We start from the raw sequence: 25,000 nt of genomic DNA, 5'->3' as shown, positions 1-25,000 counted from the left end.
GTGAGCATTTGGCGCGAGCGATATACAGTAGAGGCCAAAAGTTTGGACACACCTTCTCCTCATTCAATGTGATAAAGTTTGATAAAGATAGTTTGTAAATGCAATTTATCATCGACATAATCAGCTTCACATGACTTTGGTCAGAACGTGGCGTGAGCGACGTGGAGTGGGCGATGTAGAATAACAACGCGAAACACTCAATGCTAACAACACAGAATGCTAACAACACGATTAATAGCCGTAGTTGGGACTGACAAGTTGACCAAATTTTACCGAAGAACTTACGCCCGTGCTTTCAACACATGGAAGCCCAGTTCTAACTTAGAGGAATTACCCAGGATATGACAACGGCCGGGTGACGGCTATAGCAATGACACTTGTAGCTTCTCAGTTGAGTACTGTAATCTACACTAGAACACACTCAAAGCTACTTTATTGGGTAAAATGAGTGAAAAGATGACTACTGTATATGCCTGTTATTCCATGTTTCGAGGTCTCTACTTATACATAAAAAACTTAGAAGGCTGATGAAAATATTTCATTCATTAATAATAATCCTACTTCGCGGAATTTAGTTCACCATGATTGGGCCTGAAACCAATTGTACGCGATTAACGAGGCATGACTGTACTTACAATTAAAGAGTATAAACACATACAGTGCAGCTTAAAACTAGAACATAATAAAATTGGGAGTGAGAGCACAGAACTCAACAGGGGAGTGTGCTGGTGAAAAGACTCAACTAAATTGACGTCACATCTTTTTTTCTTCTTTGCGGCTTAATTCACACGATGGTCAAGCAGCTTGAGCATAGCATTACAACAAGTGAGAGTGTGAAGTTTAAGCAGAAAATGTCGTATTGCTGTTATGTTCTTCGGTGTTCCAATCGTTCAAATTGAGGGGTTATATAGTCCCCAAAAAAGTGGTTCATAAAGGTAAAGCCAGGGAAAATGAAAGTGTGTCGAAGGAAATGGCTCTTAAAAATATAACTTTCATCATCTTGTGGAATACAATTGAACAGCTCGTGTCTGCAGTGATCACTTTGTAAAATGTTTGTTTAAACATTTGATTTGTTTGAGAAACTTTCTGTGATGTCATCGAGTGTATTCTCTACTATATTAGTAGTGTTTGATAGCAGAACTAAATGTAACGATAGTCAATAGATTGCATTAGTACAACATGGACATATACAGCTAAATAATGAGACAAATATACTTCACATCATATAAACAACAGCAGACATGAATTGTAGATGAGACTAATATTTGCAGCAGGAAATCAACTTAAAAAAAAACTTATCGATCCTTTTTCTCATTAGTGTCATGATCACAGCACTCGTTATGTCAATCAAATACGTTACCTACCGATGCACGAATAAGTCCAACTTTGTCTTTCACCGATTAATGCTTAATTTGTGGACCCTCCAGATGGGAATACATGATGTGCCTCCAATCTTTTCTTCTTTAAATCCTTGTGTTATATGAAGTGAGGTTGTGGCGAGCAGTAACGTCATGGTGATAAGAGTGTGAAAATCTACTCTATCCCCATTTAAAATATTTTTTTCATGATCACTTTCAGATTTGCCTCTAAACCTCTCAAAATAAGCCTGAATATGCACTGATTAAGGTAAATAAACAGCTTAATAGGGCTTAGACCATCTCCTGAAATCTGGAATTGCCTGGATGTGCATCTAGATCAAGTGATTGCAACCCACCTATTATTGTGTAAATGTGTTTTAAAAGCCTGTTTTTATTTTGAAGCCCTGATATCACGAGTCACAGCAAGCAGACCAAAAGCTGTGCGATATAGTAGATACTTTTTTCTTTCATTTATGTTTAAATATGAGATTAATAAGTAAACAGTCAGTCACCAGGAAAGAAGGAAACAATATAGAAATGTTGACAGTTATGCAAGACTGAATGACCATCCCGTATTTTTGTTTAGAAAATGTGTAATCTTAATTCCGAAGAAAATGTTCATTATAAATAAGTGCCATTTTAGAGACTGCATGTCTCCAAACATTGAGGCACCATTTTTTAAACGCAGGGGTGCCCAAAGTGTAGCCAGCAACTTGATTTTTCATTTGCCCGCGCCACATTTTAGAAACAAAATAAACTAATACTGGATTAGAACATTACACAAAACAAATAAGAAAAAATAGAGCGTTGCCAATTTTTTTGATTATGCGGCCCTCGCTGGAAAAAGTTTGGACATTCCTGTTTTAACAAGTAACTACCATCTTTTTCTAGAAACTATAGATACACATGAGGAATTCTGTTATCAGAAGTTAGTATTTGTTCAAACTTTCACTCTTGTGGGACACATCATCTCAACAGCATTTGTTGATAATGTTCCTCCAGCAAAATTATCTTTATAACTTGTGCGGTTTTTTGGAGTTTTGTGATGTTTACATATTGCCTATATGTTGTCAATGACTGCAGTTTTTTCAAAACTAAAACAATTTTTTCTAATTTTGTTTAAACATACACTCAACATGTAGAGCTTCAACATGGCATAAACAATGTTTCCTTTTGTCTTTGGTTTTCTACAGCATGCTGCTTATGTCCAAAAGCCTATTTACTGTGAAACTCAAAAGCTAGCCAGTCAGGTATAGCAACCTACCTACGCTGGGAAGAACATGACTCACAGTCCTTTCTCTTACATTCAGTGAAACAATAAGCCAGAGGCACTGGTAAAGATTGGATAACAGCAGCAGTACCGATGGTTGATGATAAGAAGAATTGTTGCATTGATTACCGGTGTTTTTTGAAGCCACTGTGTGGAGAAATATATGAAAATGTATTTGTCATAGTTGATGATACACCATGGCCTTGTCCCACTTTCCCCTGCAAATAGCATTATGTTGTAAAGTATCTACTAATATGTAAAAAAAAATGTTTTTCTTCTGTAGCACTGTGTGACATGCATCCAATGAGAGCCCTCTTCCTGATTCCCAGGAATCCCCCTCCTAAACTCAAATCAAAGAAGTGGTGAGTTTAATAACATTTCTTAAATTTTCATATAACATTTTGTTTAAGATTTAAAGGTGCAGTTTGCAGCGGTCAACACAATTTTGTTAACAAAAAAACATAAGAACACCACAAATGACTAGCATATGTTACCAATAGGTTTAAAAATAAATGTCAGTATTTCTCACTTAACTGCTGAAAACAGCACCTTGTAATACCTCTCAACCTCACAAAAGCTTAAAACTCGTTTTGCCTCATTCAACAGGCAAGGGGAAATTAAAGGGGAAGTTGCCCTAACATTTAGTAACAATGAAGAGTAGATTGAATTAAAAAGGGAAATACATAAACACTGCTTGTTTTGAACTTTGACAGCAAGTTGAATTGTAATTAAAATGGTTGCAAACATGCTGATCTTTTTTTTTTCTTGCCACAAACCTTTCCACAGCGTCCCAACAGCATGTTTGTGCCATAATAAAATCTTAACCCCTCAACAAAAAATATTTGTATGTTAAATTGAATGTCATAATTGTTAAGCACATTTTGGGGGGGTCTCGAATTTCAAGGGGATTTTCTGACACAACAGAAGTTAGTATTCTTTTGGACTTTAATTATCTCACTCACAAGCGTCCCTCCTCCCATCAGGTCCAAGAAATTTATTGACTTTATTGAGGCCTGCCTTGTGAAGACATACACCAGCCGACCATCCACAGAGCAACTGCTCAAGCACTCCTTCATCAGGGACCAGCCTACCGAGCGGCAGGTCAGGATTCAGCTCAAAGACCACATTGATCGGACACGCAAAAAAAGGGGAGAGAAAGGTGAGTAAATGTGATCTGTATTAATTTGTGTTACAATGTGTCGTCATGTTTTGGCTGACCTTTGTATTAATTTTAATCACAGAAGAGACCGAGTATGAATATAGTGGTAGTGATGAAGAGGATGAAAATCGTAGCGATGACAGAGAATCAAGGTAATGTTTTTTCCCTCTTTTTTTTTTTGACTGAGTAAAACTGTTTATGTGAGTTCCAGAAAATTGTTTTGTTATTCATGTCAAAACATACCATTTGCCAATAAAGACCCCAAAAATTTAGAAAAAGCCGCATCATATTACCCTTTTAAAAAATGTGCTGACACAAGATCTGGAATTGGTCTCAGGGCTCTACATAGTTGATTCCAACTGCTCTTCAAGGATGAGTTATTTCAGAGAAAATAATGGCCCCGTTCACTTTGTGCATGTGTAGAACCATTTCTTATCATTTACTGCACTAGTGATTGGTTATTGCCTATTTTTTTCAAAAAGAATACTATGTAGCACTACGTCTTTGAAGGAATGTCAAATTTGTCATTATTTTACAATCATATTTGTGTGTGTGAATAAATTCTTGTTTTTCTCCTTTAAAAAAAAAAAAAAACATCCGATCACCAGCTCAATCCTCAATGTGCCTGGGGAGTCCACCCTGCGCCGGGACTTCCAGCGTCTCCAGCAGGAGAACAAGGAAAGATCGGAGGCCCACAAGAGGCAACAGGCACAACTGGCCGCTCAACGCAGGGACCCCGAGGAACACAAGAGGCAACTTCTGCATGACAGGCAGAAACGCATTGAGGAGCAAAAAGAGCAGCGTCGACGACTGGAAGAGGTAGTGTCCACAGACATTGAACGTTTTTAAGAATTAATTAGCAATTTAAGGAGTAAAAATAGCCTCTGGAGCATTGTTTAATATTGAAAAACTGACAACAGAAAGTGAAATCCACATTTTGAATTTAAACAGTTTACTGTTCAAATCAGTGTGGTGCTGCCAAAGCATTTACTGCAGTTTGATTGCACTGCTAATGTTTTCAATGCTCAGTAGTTGGCAACATCTAATTTCCCCTCAAAGTGCACTCCTTGTTGTTTTAATGTCTGTCAAGAATGTCAGCGGAATTTGTAAGATTATAAATGCGGTGTGTGTTTCTGTATGTGCATGTTAGTATTGTCTTCTGTCAGTGTGTGCGCCTGCATGTGTGTAGTTGAGTATGTCTGTTCTGTTTAGCAATGATTTTACTTTCTCAACTTGGAACAAAAATTAAGAAGGTTCCACTCATAAACTGACTATCCATTATAAAATCTCCTGTGCAAATGTTGCCCCTGTGCTCATTTCTTTTTCTTTTTTTGTCTTTCCTTCTCTCCCAGCAACAGAGAAAGGAGAGAGAGATGGTGAGGCAGCAGCAAGAAAAAGGTCCCCATCGTAGACTCGACGATATGAGACGGGAGGAAGATAGGAGGTTGGCTGAAAGAGAGCAGGTAACCAACCACTGGGGAGAATGGCTCCAATCAACCAATTGGGGTGAAATGTGGGTGTGTCGAAGAGCAGCGCTGTGCAAGTGGTGAAATTCCATGAGTAGGTTGCCATAGCAGCAAGGGTCTAAATTAGTGTATTTATTCAGAGATGAGTTTTCTGTGGGTGAGCTCTCCATGTCCTTCTTCATTTCCTGTTTCCTCTCTGAAACAGTCTGGTGTCATATCAGAATCACTTATTACTGCTATAGTACATGATTCTTCCAATAATTGAGTATTTTCCTTCATTGCAGATCAGATATCGAATGCTTACTTGGATCCTTCTTGATTAAATTCCAAAAAACACAATTCAGCATGTTTTTCCTATTTAAAAAAAAAAAAAAAAAGTCTGTTAAAATTGTTGACTTCTTACAGTAATCATGTTGTTTCTGCAGTTTACTGTATCAGCATTACATAACTGTTCTGATCACATCCTCTCCCCCTCTCACATTTGATTCCTCCTCTCACACCTTTATTTCTATTCTCCCTGCCTCTTCACCTCTCCTCAGGAGTTTATCAGGCATAAGTTAGAGGAGGAACAGCGGCAGCTAGAAATCCTTCAGCAGCAGCTGCTTCAGGAGCAGGCACTGCTTATGGTAACAAGTCCTTACTTTTGGATCTCTTCTTTAACACCGCTTGAAAGGAGACTGACTTAGCAGCACTTACAATAGTGAAGTAACAGGAATACAAAATTGAAAATTAGTACTTCAGGTTCATAAACTGATATAGTGTATGTCAAAAATACATCATGGGGCTATGGGGGAATAATACAGTATGTCACACTGGTGGTTTCAAAATAATATGGCTTCCAAATGGTTCACTTATATGGTTGTACAACCCCTGAAAAAAGGAATCAACAGATTTGGAGGATGTTCATTCAGTTGTTTAATTTTGTTGAAAAAATGAGGATAAGAGACATGACACAAACCTATAGTCATTTTAAATGGCTATTTTCTGGTTTTAAGAAACACCTAAAGAAATCAATATTATAAATTGTAGTAGTCTGTAAAAAGCAGAGTGAATAAAAAATAGAATCACTCAATTCTGTGACGACAATTATAGAATCACCCTGTAAATTCTCATTTCCAAAGATAACACCTGAACATATTTAATCTTTAGTCTGCAATTAAAAAGGAGTGTTCGCATCTTGGAGAGCTGTTGCATCAGGTGGATTGACATGAATCATGGCTACAACACAATATATGTCAATTGAAACAAAGGAGAGGATTATGAAACTTCTTCTAGAAGATAAAACATCACACAATGTTGCATATGTTGTTGATTGTTTACAGTCAGCTGTGTCTAAAATTTGGACTAGGTACAAACAACATGGAAATATTGTAAAAGGCAAGCATACTAGGTAGATCAAGGACAACATCAAAGCTTCAAGACAGATGACTTAAAAAAATATGTATTGAAAACAGAAAATGCACAGGAAAAGAACAAATTCAAAATCTATGACCGAACTGTAAGAAACCGCCTAAAAGTAACTACATTTAAATACAGAAAAGCTAAATGAAAGCTGTCATAAACATTAAAACAGAAAAAAACAAGGCTACTGTAGGCGAAGGAAAAGAAATCGTGGGTAATGGATGACTGGATGAATGTCATGTTTAGTGGTGAATTGCAAATCTGCATTGGGTAAGGTGATGATGTTGGAACTTTTGTTTGGTGCCGTTCCAGTAAGATTTATGAAGACGACTGCCTAAAGAAAACATGCACATTTCTACCGTCATTAATAATATGCGGATGCATGTTAGGTATCGGCACTGGGCAGATGGCTGTCATTACATTGTCAATAAATGCACAAGTTTATACTGATATTTTGGCCACTTACTTTATTTCATCAATCGAAAGGATGTTTGGGGATGATATTTTTCAAGATGACCATAGAGTCACAGAGCAAAAACTGTACACACTTTCCTTGAAGAAAGATTCATAAGGTCAATGTCATGGCCTACAATAGTCCGATTCTCCATCCATCTTCCTCCGCTTATCTGAAGTCGGGTCACGGGGGCAGCAGCCTAAGCAGAAAAGCCCAGACTCTCCTCTCCCCAGCTACTTCGTCCAGGTCTTCCCGGGGGTTCTCAAGGCGTTCCCAGGCCAGCTGGGAGACAGTCTCTCAACCGTGTCCTGGGTCTTCCCCGTGGTCTCCTACTGGTCCGAGGCATGCCGGGTACCCAGATGCCCGACCAACATTATCTGGCTCCTCCTTGTTTACAGCAGCTTTACTCTGTGCTCCTCCCGAATGACAGAGCTTCTCACCCTATCTCTAAGGGAGAGCCCCGCCACCCAACGAAGGAAACTCATTTCGGCCGCTTGTACCCGTGATCTTGTCCTTTCATAACCTAAAGCTCATGACCACAGGTGGGTATAGAGGCATCGATCGACCGGTAAATTGAAAGCTTTGCCTTTCGGCAACGGGTCCGACTTACTGCCGGCAATGCCCCATACTCTGAGCACTCTTCAAAGGACTTCCCGAGGGACAAGGTCGAATACCTTCTCCAAGTCCACAAAACACATGCAGACTGGTTGGGCAATCTGCCATGCACCCTCAAGGATCCTGGCGAGAGTATAGAGTTGGTCCACAGTTCCACAACCAGGACGAAAACCACACCGCTCCTCCCGAATCCGAGGTTCGACTATCCGACGTAGCCTCCTCTCCAATACACCTGAATAGACTTTACCGGGAAGGCTAAGGAGTGTGATCCCCCGATAATTGGAACACACCCTCCGGTTCCCCTTTTTAAATAGAGGAACCACCGCTCCAGTCTGCCATTCCAGAGGCCAGCCCCCAATGTCCACGCAATGCTGCAGAGTCTTGTCAACCACGACAGCCCCATAGCATCCAGAGCCTTAAGGAACCCCGGGCGGATCTCATCCACCCCCGGGGCCCAGCCACAGAGGAGCTTCTTAACAACCTCAGTCCCAGAAATAGGAAAGCCCACCGCAGAGTCTGCAGGCACTGCTTTCTCATTGGAAGACGTGTAGGTGGGATTGAGGAGGTCTTCGAAGTATTCCTTCCACTGATCCACAACATCCGCAGTCGACATCAGCAGCAGACCGTCCCCACTATACACGGTGTTGACAGTGCACTGGTACCCCTCCTGAGGCGGCGGATAGTGGTCCAGAATTGCTTCGAAGCTGTCCGGAAGTCGTTATCCATGGCTTCTCCGAAATCCTCCCATGTCTGAGTTTTTGCCTCTGCAACTGCCAAAGCCGCACCCCGCTTGGGCCTGTCGGTACCTGTCCGCTGCCTCCGGAGTCCGAAGAGCCAGAAGGACCCGATAGGACTCCTTCTTCAGCTCGATGAATTCTCTCACCGTTGGTGTCCACCAGCGGGTTGTGGGATTACCGCCAAAGCAGGCATTTACCACCTTGCGGCCACAGCTCCGATCGGCTGCCTTGACAATAGAGACAAGGGAACATGGTCCACTCGCACTCAATATCCAGCGCCTCCCTCGTAACATGTTCGAAATTCTCCCGGAGGTGTGACTTGAAACTCCCTCTGACTTGAGACTCTGCCAGATGTTCCCAGCAGACCCTCACTGTTTGTTTGAACCTGCAAGGTCTGTCCGGCATCCTCCCCCACCATCGGAGCCGATTCACCACCAGGTGAAAATCATTGGTGGAAATTGAAGAAAATGGACAACCTTAGAACCTTTATTTAACCAGATAAGAAAACCCATTGAGATCAAGATCTCTTTCACAAGGGTGACCTGGCCAAGAGGTCAACAGCACATGTCACAGAGCAGTTTCAAAATAAATACATTATGACATACATTTTAAAATACATAAGAGAAGTGTAAAACAACAGAGATTTACATCTTTAAAAACACAGGCACTGTGCAAACGTCTCTCGCTGTTTGTCCCTCAGGACAGAACGGAAGGCTCCAAATGGAAGTAGTTCTGTAAGTTTCAGTTTCGTCTACACCTGTAAAGCTCATCTAACAGCAGTCAGAATATTGGAGTAAGATTGATGAACAGTACTGTTTGTCACTCTTTAAGTATATGCCTCAGAGACTGCAAGCTGTTATAAAAGCTATAATATATAAGGCCAGAGGTGGTGCAACAAAGTACTTGTGGTGTGTTTGTTTGTTTTTTTCTTCCAATTGAGTGATTCCATAATGTTTTCTTTCTGCTTGATCTAAAAAATAAAACTGTTAGTTTATTTTCTTGATTTCTTTTAGTGGTACTTAAACCCAGAAAGCTGATATTTGAAATTACTATAGTTTTGTGTCATGTCTGTTGTCTGCTTTTTCTCCTACAAAATTAAACTGAACATCTTCCAAGACTAATGATTCCATGTTTTTCCCCAAGGGTTGTATGCATTAAGCACCATCTTTTAGGGATAAAATGCTTTGTATTTTTCATCCTTTTTGTCTTCTGGGACATAGGAAATCATCACAACATCATCATGGACATAAGACGCTCATAGATGTCAACAAAACAATAGTTGTGCTTATGATATGATGCGAACGCAAATCAGCTTAGTGACTCATGGTTGAATTTATTTTTATTCTTTGTCCTTTCCTGTGTCTTGTAGAAAGAAGAAAGCATTAAGCGCCACAGTGATGCATGTAGTTCATAACTGAATTAAAAACCAATAGGTTGACTGACTTACAGTTACACTAGGTTATTACACTACATGAAATGTGAAGCCGCAGAAACGAATCAATATTTTTTTCATTGTGTGCTGGTAAATGACTCCCATATTTTGATAGTCACATACATAGGAGACAATAAAATGAATGTGGTCTGAGTTGTTGAGCTAAAACTTGTATATGCTTCTTTGATGGAGTGATGTTATCTGTGTTGAGCACCTTCCTGACTACAGTGTTTTTCTTTGCTCAGGAGTATAAGCGCAAGCAGCTGGAGGAGCAGCGTCAGTCAGAGCGGCTGCAGAGACAGTTGCAACAGGAGCATGCTTATCTAGTGTCACTGCAGCAACAGCAGCAGGAAAAGAAGCCCCAGCTCTACCACTATAACAAAAACCTGGAGGCCAACAACAAACCCACATGGGCCCGAGAGGTAGATCTGTGTTAAACACTATTAACACACACAACTCAACCTGCTATATGTCGCTTACCCTTTTTTTAAATCCTTCCACTCTTTTTCAAAATCCAGGTAGAGGAGCGAAGTAAGCTCAACCGACAAGGCTCTCCCAAAATCTGTACCACTGTCTCTGACACTGCCATCCAGTCACGCTCAGACTCAATCAGCCAGTCTGGAGTTGTCCAGTCTGCTCAGACGCCCCCAATGCAGAGACCTGTTGAACCACAAGGGGGGCAGGGCAAGGTGGGTAATGGCAATATAAAGCTTTCTTTTGAATCTACTTGACGCTGAAATTCTTACCTTTGCTTTTATAAAAATGTTTCCCTCTTTCTTTTTTTAAATACTTTGCATTCAACCTCCTTTCCTACGCCGGCTTCTATCTTGGATTGGTCTTCTTTCTGGGCCTGCTCTACTTACCTGCTGACCTCCTCCAGTTCCAGATGGCTCATTTGGTTCCACTAAAACCTTATGCTGCCCCTGTCCCACGCTCCCAGTCTCTCTGTGACCAGCCCACTAAGACCATGTCTGCATTCCCCACCCAGGATCCCTCCCTCGCCCCTACACCACGACCCATCCACTCCCGAGAGCTAGTGCGTCAGAACTCAGACCCCACATCTGAGACCCCTGCACCACAAATACACCAAATCAGAGAAGAGCGTGGGCCCTGGATCCGCTTGCCAGATGTGGAACTTCCACCCAAGGTGAGCTAGAATGATTCATTTAGCAAAATAACAAATATAAAAGAAGAAAAGATGCACCTAATTCAGCCCTTTTGCAAGGGATATCTAGTAAGTGTTATACGATGCAGAATATATTACTGTATGTAGCTCTTTAATCAACAGATTCCCCAGAGAACAGCATCAATTGCCACAGCTCTCAACACCAACCTGACCTCTGGAATTAGGCATCCAGTTAGAGCCAGGTATTCAAATGATACTTAGTTCTCGTTTCGTAAATACTGATGCAACCATTCACACAAGTGTTATTCAGCAAGAAAACCTGGGAGTTTAATGGGAGTTTCCCAGTTAAAATTTTAACTTTATACTGATGTGAGACTATTTGTGGCAGTAATCCAGATCTCAGCCGGAACGATCGCTGGGAGAGAGGAGACAGTATGGCCATCATATCTAATCTGCCACAGACAGGCTCGTTAGAAAGGCATCGCATTCTCAGTGAGTTCCTGTTATAAACGATTGCTTCTTCTCCAACATCAATTCCTTCTCAAAACTACTACATGAACACCATTATTATTTTCAGGCACCTCCAAAATGGATTCTCCTATTCTGTCTCGTGATAGTCGTCATAAGCCAGGGGAGTCTCGGACTTCTTCCCGGCCAGGGCGTCCAGCTGTAAGTGACTGACCCCATTTACTACTTATAAAACAAGTTCTTACATCATTCAATGGCTCTGCTTTGTAGATTTGTCAATTAGATAAACTAGCATGCATGTAGTCAGTTTTAACACATCAAGAATAGTAACATACAGTTTGCTTAGGGATGCAACGATTATAGATTTTGACTGTAAATTTGTAGTCTGAGTAATAATCACAGTTTCACGATATCATGATTATTATGCATTGATTAATTTCAAAAAACATTTAAAATCACATTCCTTAAAGATTTTAATGTTATTTATTACTTGTGTAAATAACAGTAATTAAATATGACAGTACAAAATTGAAATTAATGATTTTATTATTAAAATAAAGTTAAGATTTATTTTCCTGATTTCCCAATGTTATTCACTGGGGCAATAAACTCAAGTGTTATTGTCATCTACTATTTATTAATTTGCAATAATCTATTTTATGCTGTATTAATAACTGGAATGAACAAAGTTAGATCCCTTGGTAAAGTGCTGTTATTCTACAAACTCCTGATGTTTTGTTAGTGTTTTAGTCTATATTTACTTATAATACCTATAGCAGGGGTCCCCAAACTTTTTGACTCTGGGGCCGCATTGGGTAAAAAAAATTTGATGCATTTTTAGACAATATGATTTGCCTGAGCGGCTAGGAGACACCGAGAGTAACAAGCGGTAGAAAATGGATTAGAAAGGACAGATTAAAAAAAATATATATATATATTTTATTTTATTTTTTTATTGTGACTTCCCGCTGGCCGTAGTTTGGGGACCCCTGACCTATTCAACACGTACAAGGCAAAACAATCTCTATTGAACGTTTTAGAGCCTGTATCCACAACTTTCTTTTGTCGGGTTTTGCAAATGGGTGAACCATCGTCTTCAATGACTCCTTGGTAATTTTTAGGTACCCAAAATGTTCCCGCACTGCCGACTTTATCTTTTTTGGGGGGTGGAAAAAGTTTGCTGCTTTGTCCTACTGTCATTTTTAAGCTAATGCAGCATACTAGCATTGCTCTCGATAGGTGCGTGTAAGCACCTGGTGTTTCCTTGTTTTTGTGCCGTGCAGGTTGTGCCAAAAAATAACGTACCAGCAAAACTGAAACACACGGTATAGTGGGCCCTTTGCGATGAAATAACAGTGATGTTTTTAATCACAGTTAATCGGAAACTGGTTAATCGTTGGATCCCTAAATTTGCTAACATTGACACTGTTGTCTCCCTTCATGCTTCTACTCTTCCTAAATACATATTGACATTTCCTCAATTGTAGAGTTACAAGAGAGCAATAGGAGAGGTCAGTACTGCGGTGTATGGATGTTCAGTGTTTATGCTTGACTTTGCATCTGCATTCACTTGTAGGAAACAGAGATGGCGTTGCATGCAGTTATGTCTTGCATAAAGGTAGTTTGTTACTGTGTGGTCATGTAAAAAGTGGTCGTCAAGTATTTTTTTCTGTTACTTTTTATACACATTTTCTTTTACTATTTCTACACCAACCCCCCCTACCTTTGTGTCTGTGTATTTTAAGTTGTCCTTGATTTTGTTTCAAAGAAGTTTAGTTTGAATCATTAGCCCACTTTAATAAATGAATGATGGTGTATGAATGCAGGACCATGGCCTCTTTGCCAAAGAGCGTGCTGAGGAGCAGCCGAGGCCCCCAGTCAAGGCTAATGACTACTCCTCCTCCTCGGAAAGCAGTGAGAGCAGTGAGGAGAGCGAAAGCGGGGAGGGAGTCGAAGAGGAGGAGAGCCCAACTGATCGGTAATATTATTGTCATTCTTGAAAATAAAACTGCTACTTGATCATTGCCTCCTTTTTGTTTTAGTCAAAGGGACGCGGACACTGATTCTGTCAACACCATGGTGGTTCATGAAGACGAGGGCGAGGAGGGAGAAGTAGAGCAGGCTGGGGGTTATGGAGATCATACAATGTTGGTGCAGAGGGTGAGTCATGTGTATGTGTAATGAAGCGCAAATGCACTGTGACCTAAATGAAAAAAGTCATTGGAATTCAAATCAAACACTATTACAAACTAGACAGGCAAGTTCACCTGGTCTACTTGTTGCATGTAAACCAAATGGGCCATGTTACATTCAGGTAACTCTTACTTATACACGTTGATCATTCAAACTAAGAAAGCCACTGATTTACATCAAATGATCACAATAACATATGCCTATCCATCCATCCATTTTCTACCGCTTGTCCCTTACGATGTCGCGGAGGGTGCTGGAGCCCATCTCAGCTGCATTCGGGCTGTAGGCGGGGTACACCCTAGACAAGTTGCCACCTCATCGCAGGGCCAACACAGAGAGACAGACAACATTCACACTCACATTCACACACTAACTAAATGTAAATCCACCTTGTGTTATCTTAGTGCGATGTGGCTCGATTGGTAGCCTATCCCAGCTGCATTTGAGCGGAAGACTAGGTACACCTTATCGCAGGACCAACACAGACAGACAATGCTGGTCAATTTAAATACACTTTCACATTTTTCTATAACGCTCATCTTTTCAACCTCAATAAATACAAAAAAATAATTGATAAGCCAGTTAAAGGAAAACTGCCATTTTTGGAATTTTGACTATCATTCACAATCCTTATGTAAGACAAGCACACATGTTTTTTTTTTTTATGCACTGTCTAGTAAATAAGTGCGAGCAAAAGTCTGCTTACATTGGAGCCCAACAGAGTCGATCTATTCTGCCTATAGCGCTTAAAAAACGTCCAAACACTTCCATCAATGTTTTATATACACGCTGTAAAGACAGTATGTAGATGTAGTTACAGGCACATTCATAATAACTTCTCAGTTTATGTCCTCATCATTTTACTATCCAGGTGAAAGGGCATGATTTAAAATCTATAATTAACTTTCACGAGCTCCAAGACAAGAAAGCAGCTGTCTAGCTCATGTCAATAAAGCAGCATTTTTTATTGTCATTAAATGGTGTATTTTATTGTATTTATTGTCACTAAATGGTGTTTATCCTTTTTGTGATGAACTGTTTAAAAAAAGCATAATGTTTATAAAAATTTAATTCAAGCAAATTAATTTTCCGTTCATGGTGTTAAAACTTGAAAATGATCTGTCTAGGGTACACTTATTAATTATGAAAAATTCTATCTACAGTAGATGCGATTAATCACAATTAATTTTGAGTTAACTATGAACCAAATGCGATTATCGCAATTACATTTTTTAAGCCGTTTGACAGCCCTCGTGTAGAAAAAGCCGGCAGTCCCCAACACAATAAAATAAGTTTCTGCAATTTACAGGTAATCATGTTAAATACACATTTCCTACATCTGGTATTTTTTTGTAGGGGGTAATACTGTATTTTTCTGAGTATAAGCCGCTCCGGAGTATAAGTCGCTCCGGAGTATAAGTCGCACCGGCCGAAAATGCATAATAATGTAGGAAAAAAACATAAGTCGCACTGGAGTATAAGTCGCATTTTTGGGGGAAATGTATTTGATAAAACCCAACATTTGAAAGGCAATTTAAAATAAATAAAGAATAGTGAACAACAGGCTGAATAAGTGTACGTTATATGACGCATAAATAACCAACTGAGAACGTGCCTGGTATGTTAACGTAACATATTATGGTAAGAGTCATTCAAATAACTATAACATATAGAATATGCTATACGTTTACCAAACAATCTGTCACTCCTAATCGCTAAATCCGATGAAATCTTATACGTGTAGTCTCTTATGTGAATGAGCTAAATAATATTATTTGATATTTTATGGTAATGTGTTAATAATTTCACACTTAAGTCGCTCCTGAGTATAAGTCGCACCCCCGGCCAAACTATGAAAAAAACTGCGACTTATAGTCCGAAAAATACGGTATGTCTCCATTAAGTAATGAAAACCATTTAGCCTTTAAGTTACTGTATGTACTTAAAATGCTGGAATCTGTGTTCTTTTCTTGTACATGATAGACCCCAGAGAAGCGGAGCCACAATGGATACACTAACTTGCCAGATGTGGTGCAGCCCTCTCACTCCCCCACTGATTCCACCACACACTGTTCCCCTGGGAAGGACTCTGTGTATGATGTAAGAGTGATGCCAAATATATCAGCCCTAAATACTTAGTGGGGGTTTTTGAGCTCCATATACTGCATGGCATCCCGCCATTACATAGGCAGTAGAATTTCAGGATTCAGGATTTGTCAATGTACATGCACTCTTGCATCTTGAAGCTCAATGTACTGCCTTTTTTGTTTCACATTCTCTATTTTTAATGTTATTTTGCACAGTGGTTTTAACCCCATCTCAACTCTATTTGCATTCACATCTATGTAGATAAATCTCTGAGCATGTTGAAAATGTAAAGACTAAAACATATATCATGCTTAAAAGCTATAATCCTTACAGACAATGTAATAAATTAAACAGCTTTGTAGCACTCGTCTATGTTGTGTCACCCACCAGTATCAGTCCAGATGCTTGGTCAAGGCACCTGGCAAGTCCTCCTTCACTACATTTGTGGATCTTGGAATGTACCAGACACCAGGAGGTACCGTGGATAACATCTCTGTTAGCAGTGAGTCAGAAGCTTATCTAAGTTTGTCTCAACACTTTCAGTTTAAAGAATACCATGGGTCCTTTCATGTTTTAGGCTCACGATTTGAGCAGCTAAAGATGGAGGTGAGGAAAGGTTCCATGGTGAATGTAAATCCCACCAACACACGCCCTCCCAATGACACACCTGAGATACGCAAGTACAAGAAGAGGTTTAACTCTGAGATCCTGTGTGCTGCGCTTTGGGGTAAGTACTACAATACAACATATGCCAAGAATGAAAAATGTATGCATTATTGCAAATAAAATTGTTGCTGCATCAATACAGTTATTCGGATGTGCAGAGGAAATCATTTTACTTTTAGATAGATAGATAGATAGATAGATAGATAGATAGATAGATAGATAGATAGATAGATAGATAGATAGATAGATAGATAGATAGATAGATAGTACTTTATTGATTCCTTCAGGAGAGTTCCCTCAGGAAAATAAAAATTCCAGCAGCAGTGTACAGAACACTGGCAACCACAGACTGGTAGTACATCTACAAGAGTTTTTTGCAAATGTTGAAGGACAAATGGTAGTGAAAATGATATACCGGTATACATAAATCTATGACAAAAACTACAACATGTGACCGGATATGTAGGTCTGTGGTCGCTGGTGTTCCTCGGACATAGATAACTTAATGAAAGAACAAAGAGCATCTGCGTGTATTATCAAAGTGTTTTTATTCAAATCAATTTTAGCTCTTCTGACCTTTTTCAAAAGCTATTTAGCATAAGCAGCATGTCTCTTGGTGATGACTGATAATGATGTCATGTTTATATAGTCATCTATGGATGAAATTGGGTTGGAACTCAACTAATTGTTGCTTTAAAAATGCTGCCATCATGGTAGCGTTGATATTCTTTGCTGGCGTCTAGAAACTGTAAAGGCTATTGTATAAAATTCCCATCAAAACAATCAGTTACCCTTCATGCCTGAGAGATGGCTGTATCCTCATGCTCTTTTTACCCCATCAACAGGACAAGTGCTAATTAGATTTTTTCCCCAGGTGTTAACCTGTTGGTGGGCACAGAGAATGGTCTGAAGTTGCTTGACCGCAGCGGACAGGGCAAAGTCTATCCACTCATCAACTCTCGCAGGTTCCAACAGATGGACGTTCTGGAGGGCCTTAACCTGCTTATCACCATTTCAGGTCAATACTGCTACTTGTTATCATGTCTGCTACTGTCTATCGCAAATGTTTTCAGTGTTACTTAGGGGACGCACTATTACCCCATCAACCCCTCACTTTTTGCATTGGTAGTCTTGAGTGCTTGTGCAAGGAAGGACTGGATGTGCAAGGCTCATTATTATTAAGCACAAGACATGACATTCTAAACCGACTGCTCTGAACAGGGCTGTTTGTGAGCATTTTAGGTGTGCTCTAATTCTTGATTACCTTGGCGTATTTTGACTAAAGCGTGTCACAAGCTCCTCAAAACCGTTCTGTCTCCTTAAAATTATTGCTGCTCTCTCCTTCTGGGGCTTGCTTTTCTTTTTAATCCTCACATGTCAGAAATGTCTTACAACCTTCAAAAGATTGCGAAAAATCTACCTCTTCAAAACTGCTTTTAGTACTTGACTAATCAATTTCCTAATCCTGCAATCTCTTTTCCTTTTGTGTATTTTTATTAATTTGTTTTTGGTTTAAAGTGTCTTTTTAAACTGCTTCGTAGATATTATTATTATTATTATTATTATTAAATTTAAATCGTCTTTGGACTAGAGTGGAACATCTGGGATTAAACCTAAAATTTCAATGTATATGGTCAAAATATCATGCAAAAATCTAGAATGCAACAGAATGAATAAGTAAAATAAAGCATATTCAACAAAGCAACAAATTGAATAGTTTTTTTGCCAGTAAACTAGGGGTGTGGGAAAAAATCGATTCGAATTCGAATCGCGTTCCTCACGTTGTGTGATTCAGAATCGATTCCCATTTTTTTAAAAATCGATTTTTATTTTTATTTTTTTTTTATTTTTTTTAAATTTATTTTTATTTATTTTTTTATTAATCAATCCAACAAAACAATACACAGCAATACCAAAAGCAATGCAATCCAATTCCAAAACCAAACCCGACCCAGCAACACTCAGAACTGCAATAAACAGAGCAATTAAGAGGAGACAAAAACACGACACAGAACAAACCAAAAGTAGTGAAACAAAAATGAATATTATCAACAGTATCAATATTACTTACAATTTCAACATAGCAGTGATTAAAAATCCCTCATTGACATTATCATTAGACATTTATAAAAAAAAAAGAAAAAAAAAGAACAATAGTGTCACAGTGGCTTACGCTTGCATCGCATCTCATAAGCTTGACAACACACTGTGTCCAATATTATCACAAAGATAAAATAAGTCATATTTTTGGTTAATTTAATAGTTAAAACAAATTTACATTATTGCAATCAGTTGATAAAACATTGTCCTTTACAATTATAAAAGCTTTTTACAAAAATCTGCTACTCTGCTTGCATGTCAGCAGACTGGGGTGGATCCTGCTGAAATCCTATGTATTGAATGAATAGAGAATCATTTTGAATCAGGAAAAAATCGTTTTCGAATCGAGAATCGTGTTGAATTGAAAAAAAAAATCGATTTTGAATCGAATCGTGACCCCAAGAATCAATATTGAATCGAATCGTGGGACACCCAAAGATTCACAGCCCTTCAGTAAACCCTTCAAATTAATCATGAGGAGCTAATAGAAAGCATCAAAGGCATTTACATTTTAGCTTCCATAGTTTATTTTGGCATAGGTTCTAACCAGTGCAGTTAATTATTAATTATTTTTAATCAGAATAATAACACTTTTGAATTTAAATTTAAATTCATTTTGATTAGTTACAGGTTATTGTTCGTTTGCATACTTTTAATTAACATAAGAAAGAGCACAATATTTTGACACAAATACAATTGTATTTTATTTAAAAAAGTTGGTAACCTTTTATCAAAAGTTCAGTCAGGGTTTATTATCAAGTGAATCATGCCAGCGAACGCAGGGGTCGTCGTCTCCTCATTATCTTTGTACTGACGTATGCGTTGTCCTGATCACTGAACGTGTAACAACCCGTCCGCCTATCAGGTAACCAAATGTAGTGAAAATAAATAAAATAATCTGTGAACCGTATATTAGGCTGGGCGATATGGACGAAAAAGTATATCGCGATATTCGATATATATCTCAATATATTTTCCGGTGAAAGTATACATATAAAGATATTCATTTTTGAGCGAGATTCACCGAAATTGAACTGAATGACAACTGTACTGTAAACTGTCAGTGGCACTTTTATTAACCCAATTAGTCAAGATGGATATTACCAGCACAGAAAAGAAACGGTTTAAGTAGCACAGAATGACATAACATAAATAAAATAGAAAAATATTCCTTCTACGTAAAATAAATAACATAGCTGTGCAAATAATACAAAATGTATCAAACTCAGATTAAAAAAAATACATTTGCAGGCAGGCACTTTTTAATTCCTAGTCGACGATGTAATGGACTGTCACACACGTACGGTTCTGGTCAGCGCCAAGTAAGTGACTTTACTTAATTCCCCACTTTGGCATACATTTTTGGCAGCATTTCTCGTGCGAAATATGTCTGGCTTCGCAACTCGAGAACAGTTTTGATTTTCGGCTTACGTGGTAAACAACTCAAAAATACATTTGTCCAAATGTGGCCAAGTAGACGTATTGTGGGTTTCCTGGACGTTGTCTACATTGCTAAAAGAAAAATCTAAAGAAAAGAATCCCTCTGCCATCTTCCACTAGTTTTTTTTAATATATAAATCGCCCGCTTGAATATTACCTCTTCTCTTCTACGACTCACTCGTCGTCATTTGGGATGTGCGTGTCTGTTGTGGTTTCCCTTCCTGGTTCCATGACCCGCCCTATCTTGCCTCTGTTTGACCTGTCCCTAATGTTTTGCCTTTATCTCAACCAATGGTGACTCATCATGGTAAACAACCAACCAATCAAGAATGTTCTTATAGTGCAAGCACGTCTTGGAAAGAGGAAGGGCAGGGGTTTAATAGCCCATGGAGTGTTGAGAGGAAGTGGGAAGCGGGGGAGAACAAGGAACACAACAAATAAGCGGTGTTTGGTCATTTTAACATGAAATAAATTATATCGATATTACGATATTTTCTCAATTCAGATCTTGTTTAAAAATATATCGATGCATCTTACAAACTCGATATATCGCCCAGCCCTACCGTATATGCATGATTAATGCAATGTTTTGTGACTAATCACATGGCTAGTTATTTTTGATAGCCCTTGTTCTAACATAACTTTACTTTTTGTGTTACTCTAATAACAGTATTTAAACATGTTATAATGTTGCAAGTTTCAACCTTGGAACTAATTACGTCTATTTCCCTTGATTTTAATGGGGGAAATCATTAAAAGGTCTAACAGTCTGTGGCTTGAATTATGTTTGAGTTCTGACGGTCAACTGTACATTCAAATTAGGGCTGGGCGATATATAGATATACTCGATATATCACGGGTTTGTCTCTGTGCGATATAGAAAATGACTATCGTGATATCCGAGTATACATTCTAACTCAGTTGCTTTTAGCTGCGGGGCATTAAACTGCATGCGTTTCTCACTCTTTCTTGTTTCTCCTTCTCACAGAGACTTTGAAACAAGCGCACCTTCTTACATACATCATATACTGTCACGTGAGCAACGTCACACGCTCCCACAAAGCGAGAGGTAGCGACTAGGGATGAGCGATACCACACTTTTAGGATTCGATACGATACCGATACTTTTTCTTGCATTTTCATCGATACCGATACCGATACCAATAATTTCTTATTGGCAATTTTTTGTCAGTCAAAAATATTATTACTATTGTTATTATTTAAGACAAATCACAAGACAAATACAGACCATTTATACCACATTTATTATGGTCAATATATAATAAAAGTAAAATTAAAATAAATAACATAAATATGAAAAATAAATTAAATATTATATATAATAATAACTATATATTATATATAATAATAATTAAATATTAGGGCTTTCCAATTAACAGTCAAATCCGAATTGCAAGAAGCTGCAGTTATTTTTTAAAGTTTGTGATATAATTAGCAATTAATGAAATATGAAATAGGCTAATGTTTTCGAAATGTAAGAAATCATGTCACAGATTAAAACCAAAATCACATTCAATCATATATTCAAGATTTTCTTGGAAAAAAATAAAACTGTAATGCAAAGATGAAGAATCTCCAAATTGTATCTCTTTCTTATCTTGTTTTAAATACTCAAGCAATTTTCAACTAACAGTAAATTCCCCTGTGTGGAAATTATTTGAATTTAGGATAATCATTTAAACATCCATCCATTTTCTACCGCTTATTCCCTTTGGGGTCGCGGGGGTCGCTGGAGCCTATCTCAGCTACAATCGGGCGGAAGGCGGTGTACACCCTGGACAAGTCGCCACCTCATCGCAGGGCCAACACAGATAGACAGACAACATTCACACACTAGGGCCAATTTAGTGTTGCCAATCAACCTATCCCCAGGTGCATGTCTTTGGAGGTGGGAGGAAGCCGGAGTACCCGGAGGGAACCCACGCAGTCACGGGGAGAACATGCAAACTCCACACAAAAATATTCAGTAAACATTACTAAAAAAAAAAAAAAAACAATGCCTGTTTTAAGTCAACAAATGGACAACACTGGATATGCCTGGCTGCATCGCTGTCGGCTGGCTGTGTGTGTGTTGCACGTTGACGACGCTCATTCGCTGTCTCCTGTCACGTGACTGGGCCAGCTCTATACTCTGCCAGGTACAGGGGTGTCCCAGCACATAGTAAGTTAAGTAAGTCATCAAAAACATCTGAAAGTGATGCTTGCACCCCCCACACGCCGTTTTTTGGTTTATATCGATACTTTTTTCAGAAAAATGATGCCAAATGAGTAGCGTGTGAGTATCGATATATCGATACCACAGGATCGATACGCACATCCCTAGTAGCGACATGGTAACGTTAGCTGTGATGCTAACAGCTAACGGTGTGGTCTGAGTGGTAATACGAGAGAAAGAATGTGCAAATCTGGTAACAAATGGAGGAAGAATTAATTCCCAAGAAAAACAGCACAGGGTCCATCGTCTGACGGTGGTTTGGCTTCAAACGTGAATATGTCTTTACATCATGTCAACATCTCCATTCGGTGCCACACCAACTAAATGCCGAAGCAACTATTTCCACATCAACACCGTAGGACATATACTATTTGATATGCAGCTCATTTTTATGTGACACTTATTGAAATATCTTGTGTGTCATCATGCACAAAAGTGCACTTATAGCTTGTTTTAAAATGTCTCTGACAATCTTGCACTTTCTGTTTTGGAAATGACATGAATGTTTGTGCCACTGATTAATAACTGTTTAATTAATACAGTTTTGCTAAATTGACTTAGTTGTGATTTCCCTCTCTGCATGAAAGTTTAAAATGAGCATATATTAATGCAGTATGAACAAGAATGTTTTAATGTAAACACATAGAATCATCATACTGCTGTGATTATATGTATCAAGTGTTCATTCAAGGCTAAGGCAAAATATCGAGATATATATCGTGTATCGCGATATGGCCTAAAAATATCGAGATATTAAAAAAAGGCCGTTTCGCCCAGCCCTAATTCAAATATTGAAATACAGCATTAAGTCTCTCCCTGAAAGCCATCTCTTTCTGTACCTTTCATTAAGGCAAGAAAAACAAGGTCCGTGTCTATTACCTGGCCTGGCTGAGGAACAAGATCCTCCACAATGACCCTGAAGTAGAGAAGAAGCAAGGCTGGACCACAGTGGGGGAGATGGAAGGCTGCGTGCACTACAAAGTCGGTGAGTGACAGATTTGTTATTCTCGTAAATGCATTTGGCACAGTGAATTATTGATGTGAGTATCCTAAGTCACATGTCCTTGTGGTTGTTATGTCTAGTAAAATACGAGAGGATAAAGTTCCTTGTGATTGCTTTGAAGAATGCAGTGGAAGTGTATGCTTGGGCACCCAAACCTTATCACAAATTCATGGCCTTCAAGGTAGTCCAAGCAACCAGTAGTCCAAGATGATTGTCTTCTCACTTGTATTTACCTTTGCACCTCCTCTTTTATTGTAAACCAGTCTTTTGCAGACCTGCCACACAGGCCTGTCCTTGTCGACCTGACTGTCGAGGAGGGTCAGAGGTTAAAGGTCATCTACGGTTCTTGTGCTGGCTTCCACGCCATCGATGTGGACTCTGGGAACAACTATGACATTTACATCCCAGTTCATGTAAGTTGTGCAGCTGTCTTAACCCTGACCCAAATCCACTTTGGTCTCCAGTTAAATTTTTTTCATATATCCTTTTTTTTTCAATCCAGGTTTTGCCCCATTCACATGAAATCTCTTTTGCAAGGTTTTTTGATGCGGTTAAGAACATACTTTTTTGTTTTATCAAACAGATACAGAGCCACATAACACCGCACGCTATTGTGTTCCTGCCAAGTTCAGATGGCATGGAGATGCTGTTGTGCTACGAGGATGAGGGGGTCTATGTCAACACGTACGGGCGCATCATTAAGGACGTGGTCCTGCAGTGGGGTGAAATGCCGACATCTGTTGGTATGGGCCAAAGTGAAAATAATTTGTGCTGTGAAGCAATTTTTAAAAAAAGAAGCAATTAATTAATTATGAACTGTAAATCATTTTTTTTCATTTTACTAAAAAAATATAAGAAAAGCCCTCAACTTGAGGTATGTCCATATATTCTTTACATTATTATTAAGCCAGGGTTTGAACAAAAAAAGTGTCTTTATAAAGTAATTTGTTTTAATAGACATTAAATATATGCATTCTTAGCCATTTACATAAAACATCCGGTTCATAAAAAAAGCTGAAGTTAACACATCAAAAAACAGTAATAACACTTTGAGGTATACAAAAGTATGCATGTATTGAATATTGAATCTTTTTGTTGAACTGCTTTTCGTCTGCTTCTGATAATAAAAAATAAATACAACAGTTTTGTACACTTAAAACACAATATGAAGAGCTATACAGTACTGTATATCAAACAAACATATCAAGGGGGTGATGGAATAACTTTCCAATTAATAACAAGTCAAAATCACAAGCTGCTGTCCTCTGCGCTTTTCTTTCAACACCCGCACACAGAAGGCCCTTTGGTGCCCTCACAAACGATCGGAAAAAAAATAAAAATCATTAACTATAAAAACATATTGCTGCAATAATAAACATTTTAAAAAGTAAAATCCACTTTCAAAGTCATCGTCAAATGAGTAGCTGACTAGAGAAAAGAGTAGACAGGGGGGAGAAGGTCGGGGGGAGGATTCCATGAGTGTGTGCTCTTGGAAGAGGTAGGGCCTTCTCCTCCGCTGTGATACAAACCAGCTTTGGCATCTTTTTCCAGAAATTAAAAACTTGCTGTGGTACAAAGCCGGCTTCCTCGAACTCTTCAATACAAGCAAGCATAAAATGCCTGCCAGCGGGACACAAAATGAATGAATGAAGCGTTCACAAACAGAGGCATACTTGGCTCAATCTAATAGTTTGTAAACCGAAAAGTTCGCAAATGGGGGTTCGTAAGTAGAGGTTCCACTGTATTATTGTTCATCAAAAAATAAATTGGCCAGGTACTTTTCATAGG

At 38.8% G+C, this 25,000-nt stretch overlaps 1 protein-coding gene across 7 annotated transcripts in view; it reads left to right on the top strand.

The window, feature by feature from the left end:
• Positions 1-25,000, top strand: part of LOC133650514 (misshapen-like kinase 1) — a 47,242-nt gene that overhangs the window by 19,917 nt on the left and 2,325 nt on the right. The window contains exons 7-29 of one of the 7 annotated variants that reach the window (XM_062047836.1): positions 2,912-2,990; positions 3,612-3,787; positions 3,870-3,939; positions 4,396-4,606; positions 5,140-5,250; positions 5,793-5,879; positions 10,138-10,314; positions 10,411-10,581; positions 10,773-11,039; positions 11,181-11,260; positions 11,407-11,510; positions 11,596-11,687; positions 13,063-13,104; positions 13,313-13,464; positions 13,529-13,646; positions 15,663-15,779; positions 16,158-16,269; positions 16,345-16,494; positions 17,308-17,451; positions 23,060-23,194; positions 23,293-23,393; positions 23,476-23,625; positions 23,796-23,955. In XM_062047836.1, the coding sequence (XP_061903820.1) occupies positions 2,912-2,990; positions 3,612-3,787; positions 3,870-3,939; positions 4,396-4,606; positions 5,140-5,250; positions 5,793-5,879; positions 10,138-10,314; positions 10,411-10,581; positions 10,773-11,039; positions 11,181-11,260; positions 11,407-11,510; positions 11,596-11,687; positions 13,063-13,104; positions 13,313-13,464; positions 13,529-13,646; positions 15,663-15,779; positions 16,158-16,269; positions 16,345-16,494; positions 17,308-17,451; positions 23,060-23,194; positions 23,293-23,393; positions 23,476-23,625; positions 23,796-23,955 (3,006 nt within the window). Of the gene's footprint in view, positions 1-2,911; positions 2,991-3,611; positions 3,788-3,869; positions 3,940-4,395; positions 4,607-5,139; positions 5,251-5,792; positions 5,880-10,137; positions 10,315-10,410; positions 10,582-10,772; positions 11,040-11,180; positions 11,261-11,406; positions 11,511-11,595; positions 11,688-12,973; positions 12,998-13,062; positions 13,105-13,312; positions 13,465-13,528; positions 13,647-15,662; positions 15,780-16,157; positions 16,495-17,307; positions 17,452-23,059; positions 23,195-23,292; positions 23,394-23,475; positions 23,626-23,795; positions 23,956-25,000 lie in introns of all 7 variants that reach the window. The other 6 variants (XM_062047841.1, XM_062047840.1, XM_062047839.1 and 3 more) reach the window with 6 other exon arrangements.

Source organism: Entelurus aequoreus, linkage group LG05 (assembly GCF_033978785.1).
Source record: "Entelurus aequoreus isolate RoL-2023_Sb linkage group LG05, RoL_Eaeq_v1.1, whole genome shotgun sequence".
Lineage (NCBI taxonomy): Eukaryota > Metazoa > Chordata > Actinopteri > Syngnathiformes > Syngnathidae > Entelurus > Entelurus aequoreus.
Note: the sequence above shows the minus strand (reverse complement) of the source record. Positions and strands in the feature narration are given on the sequence as shown.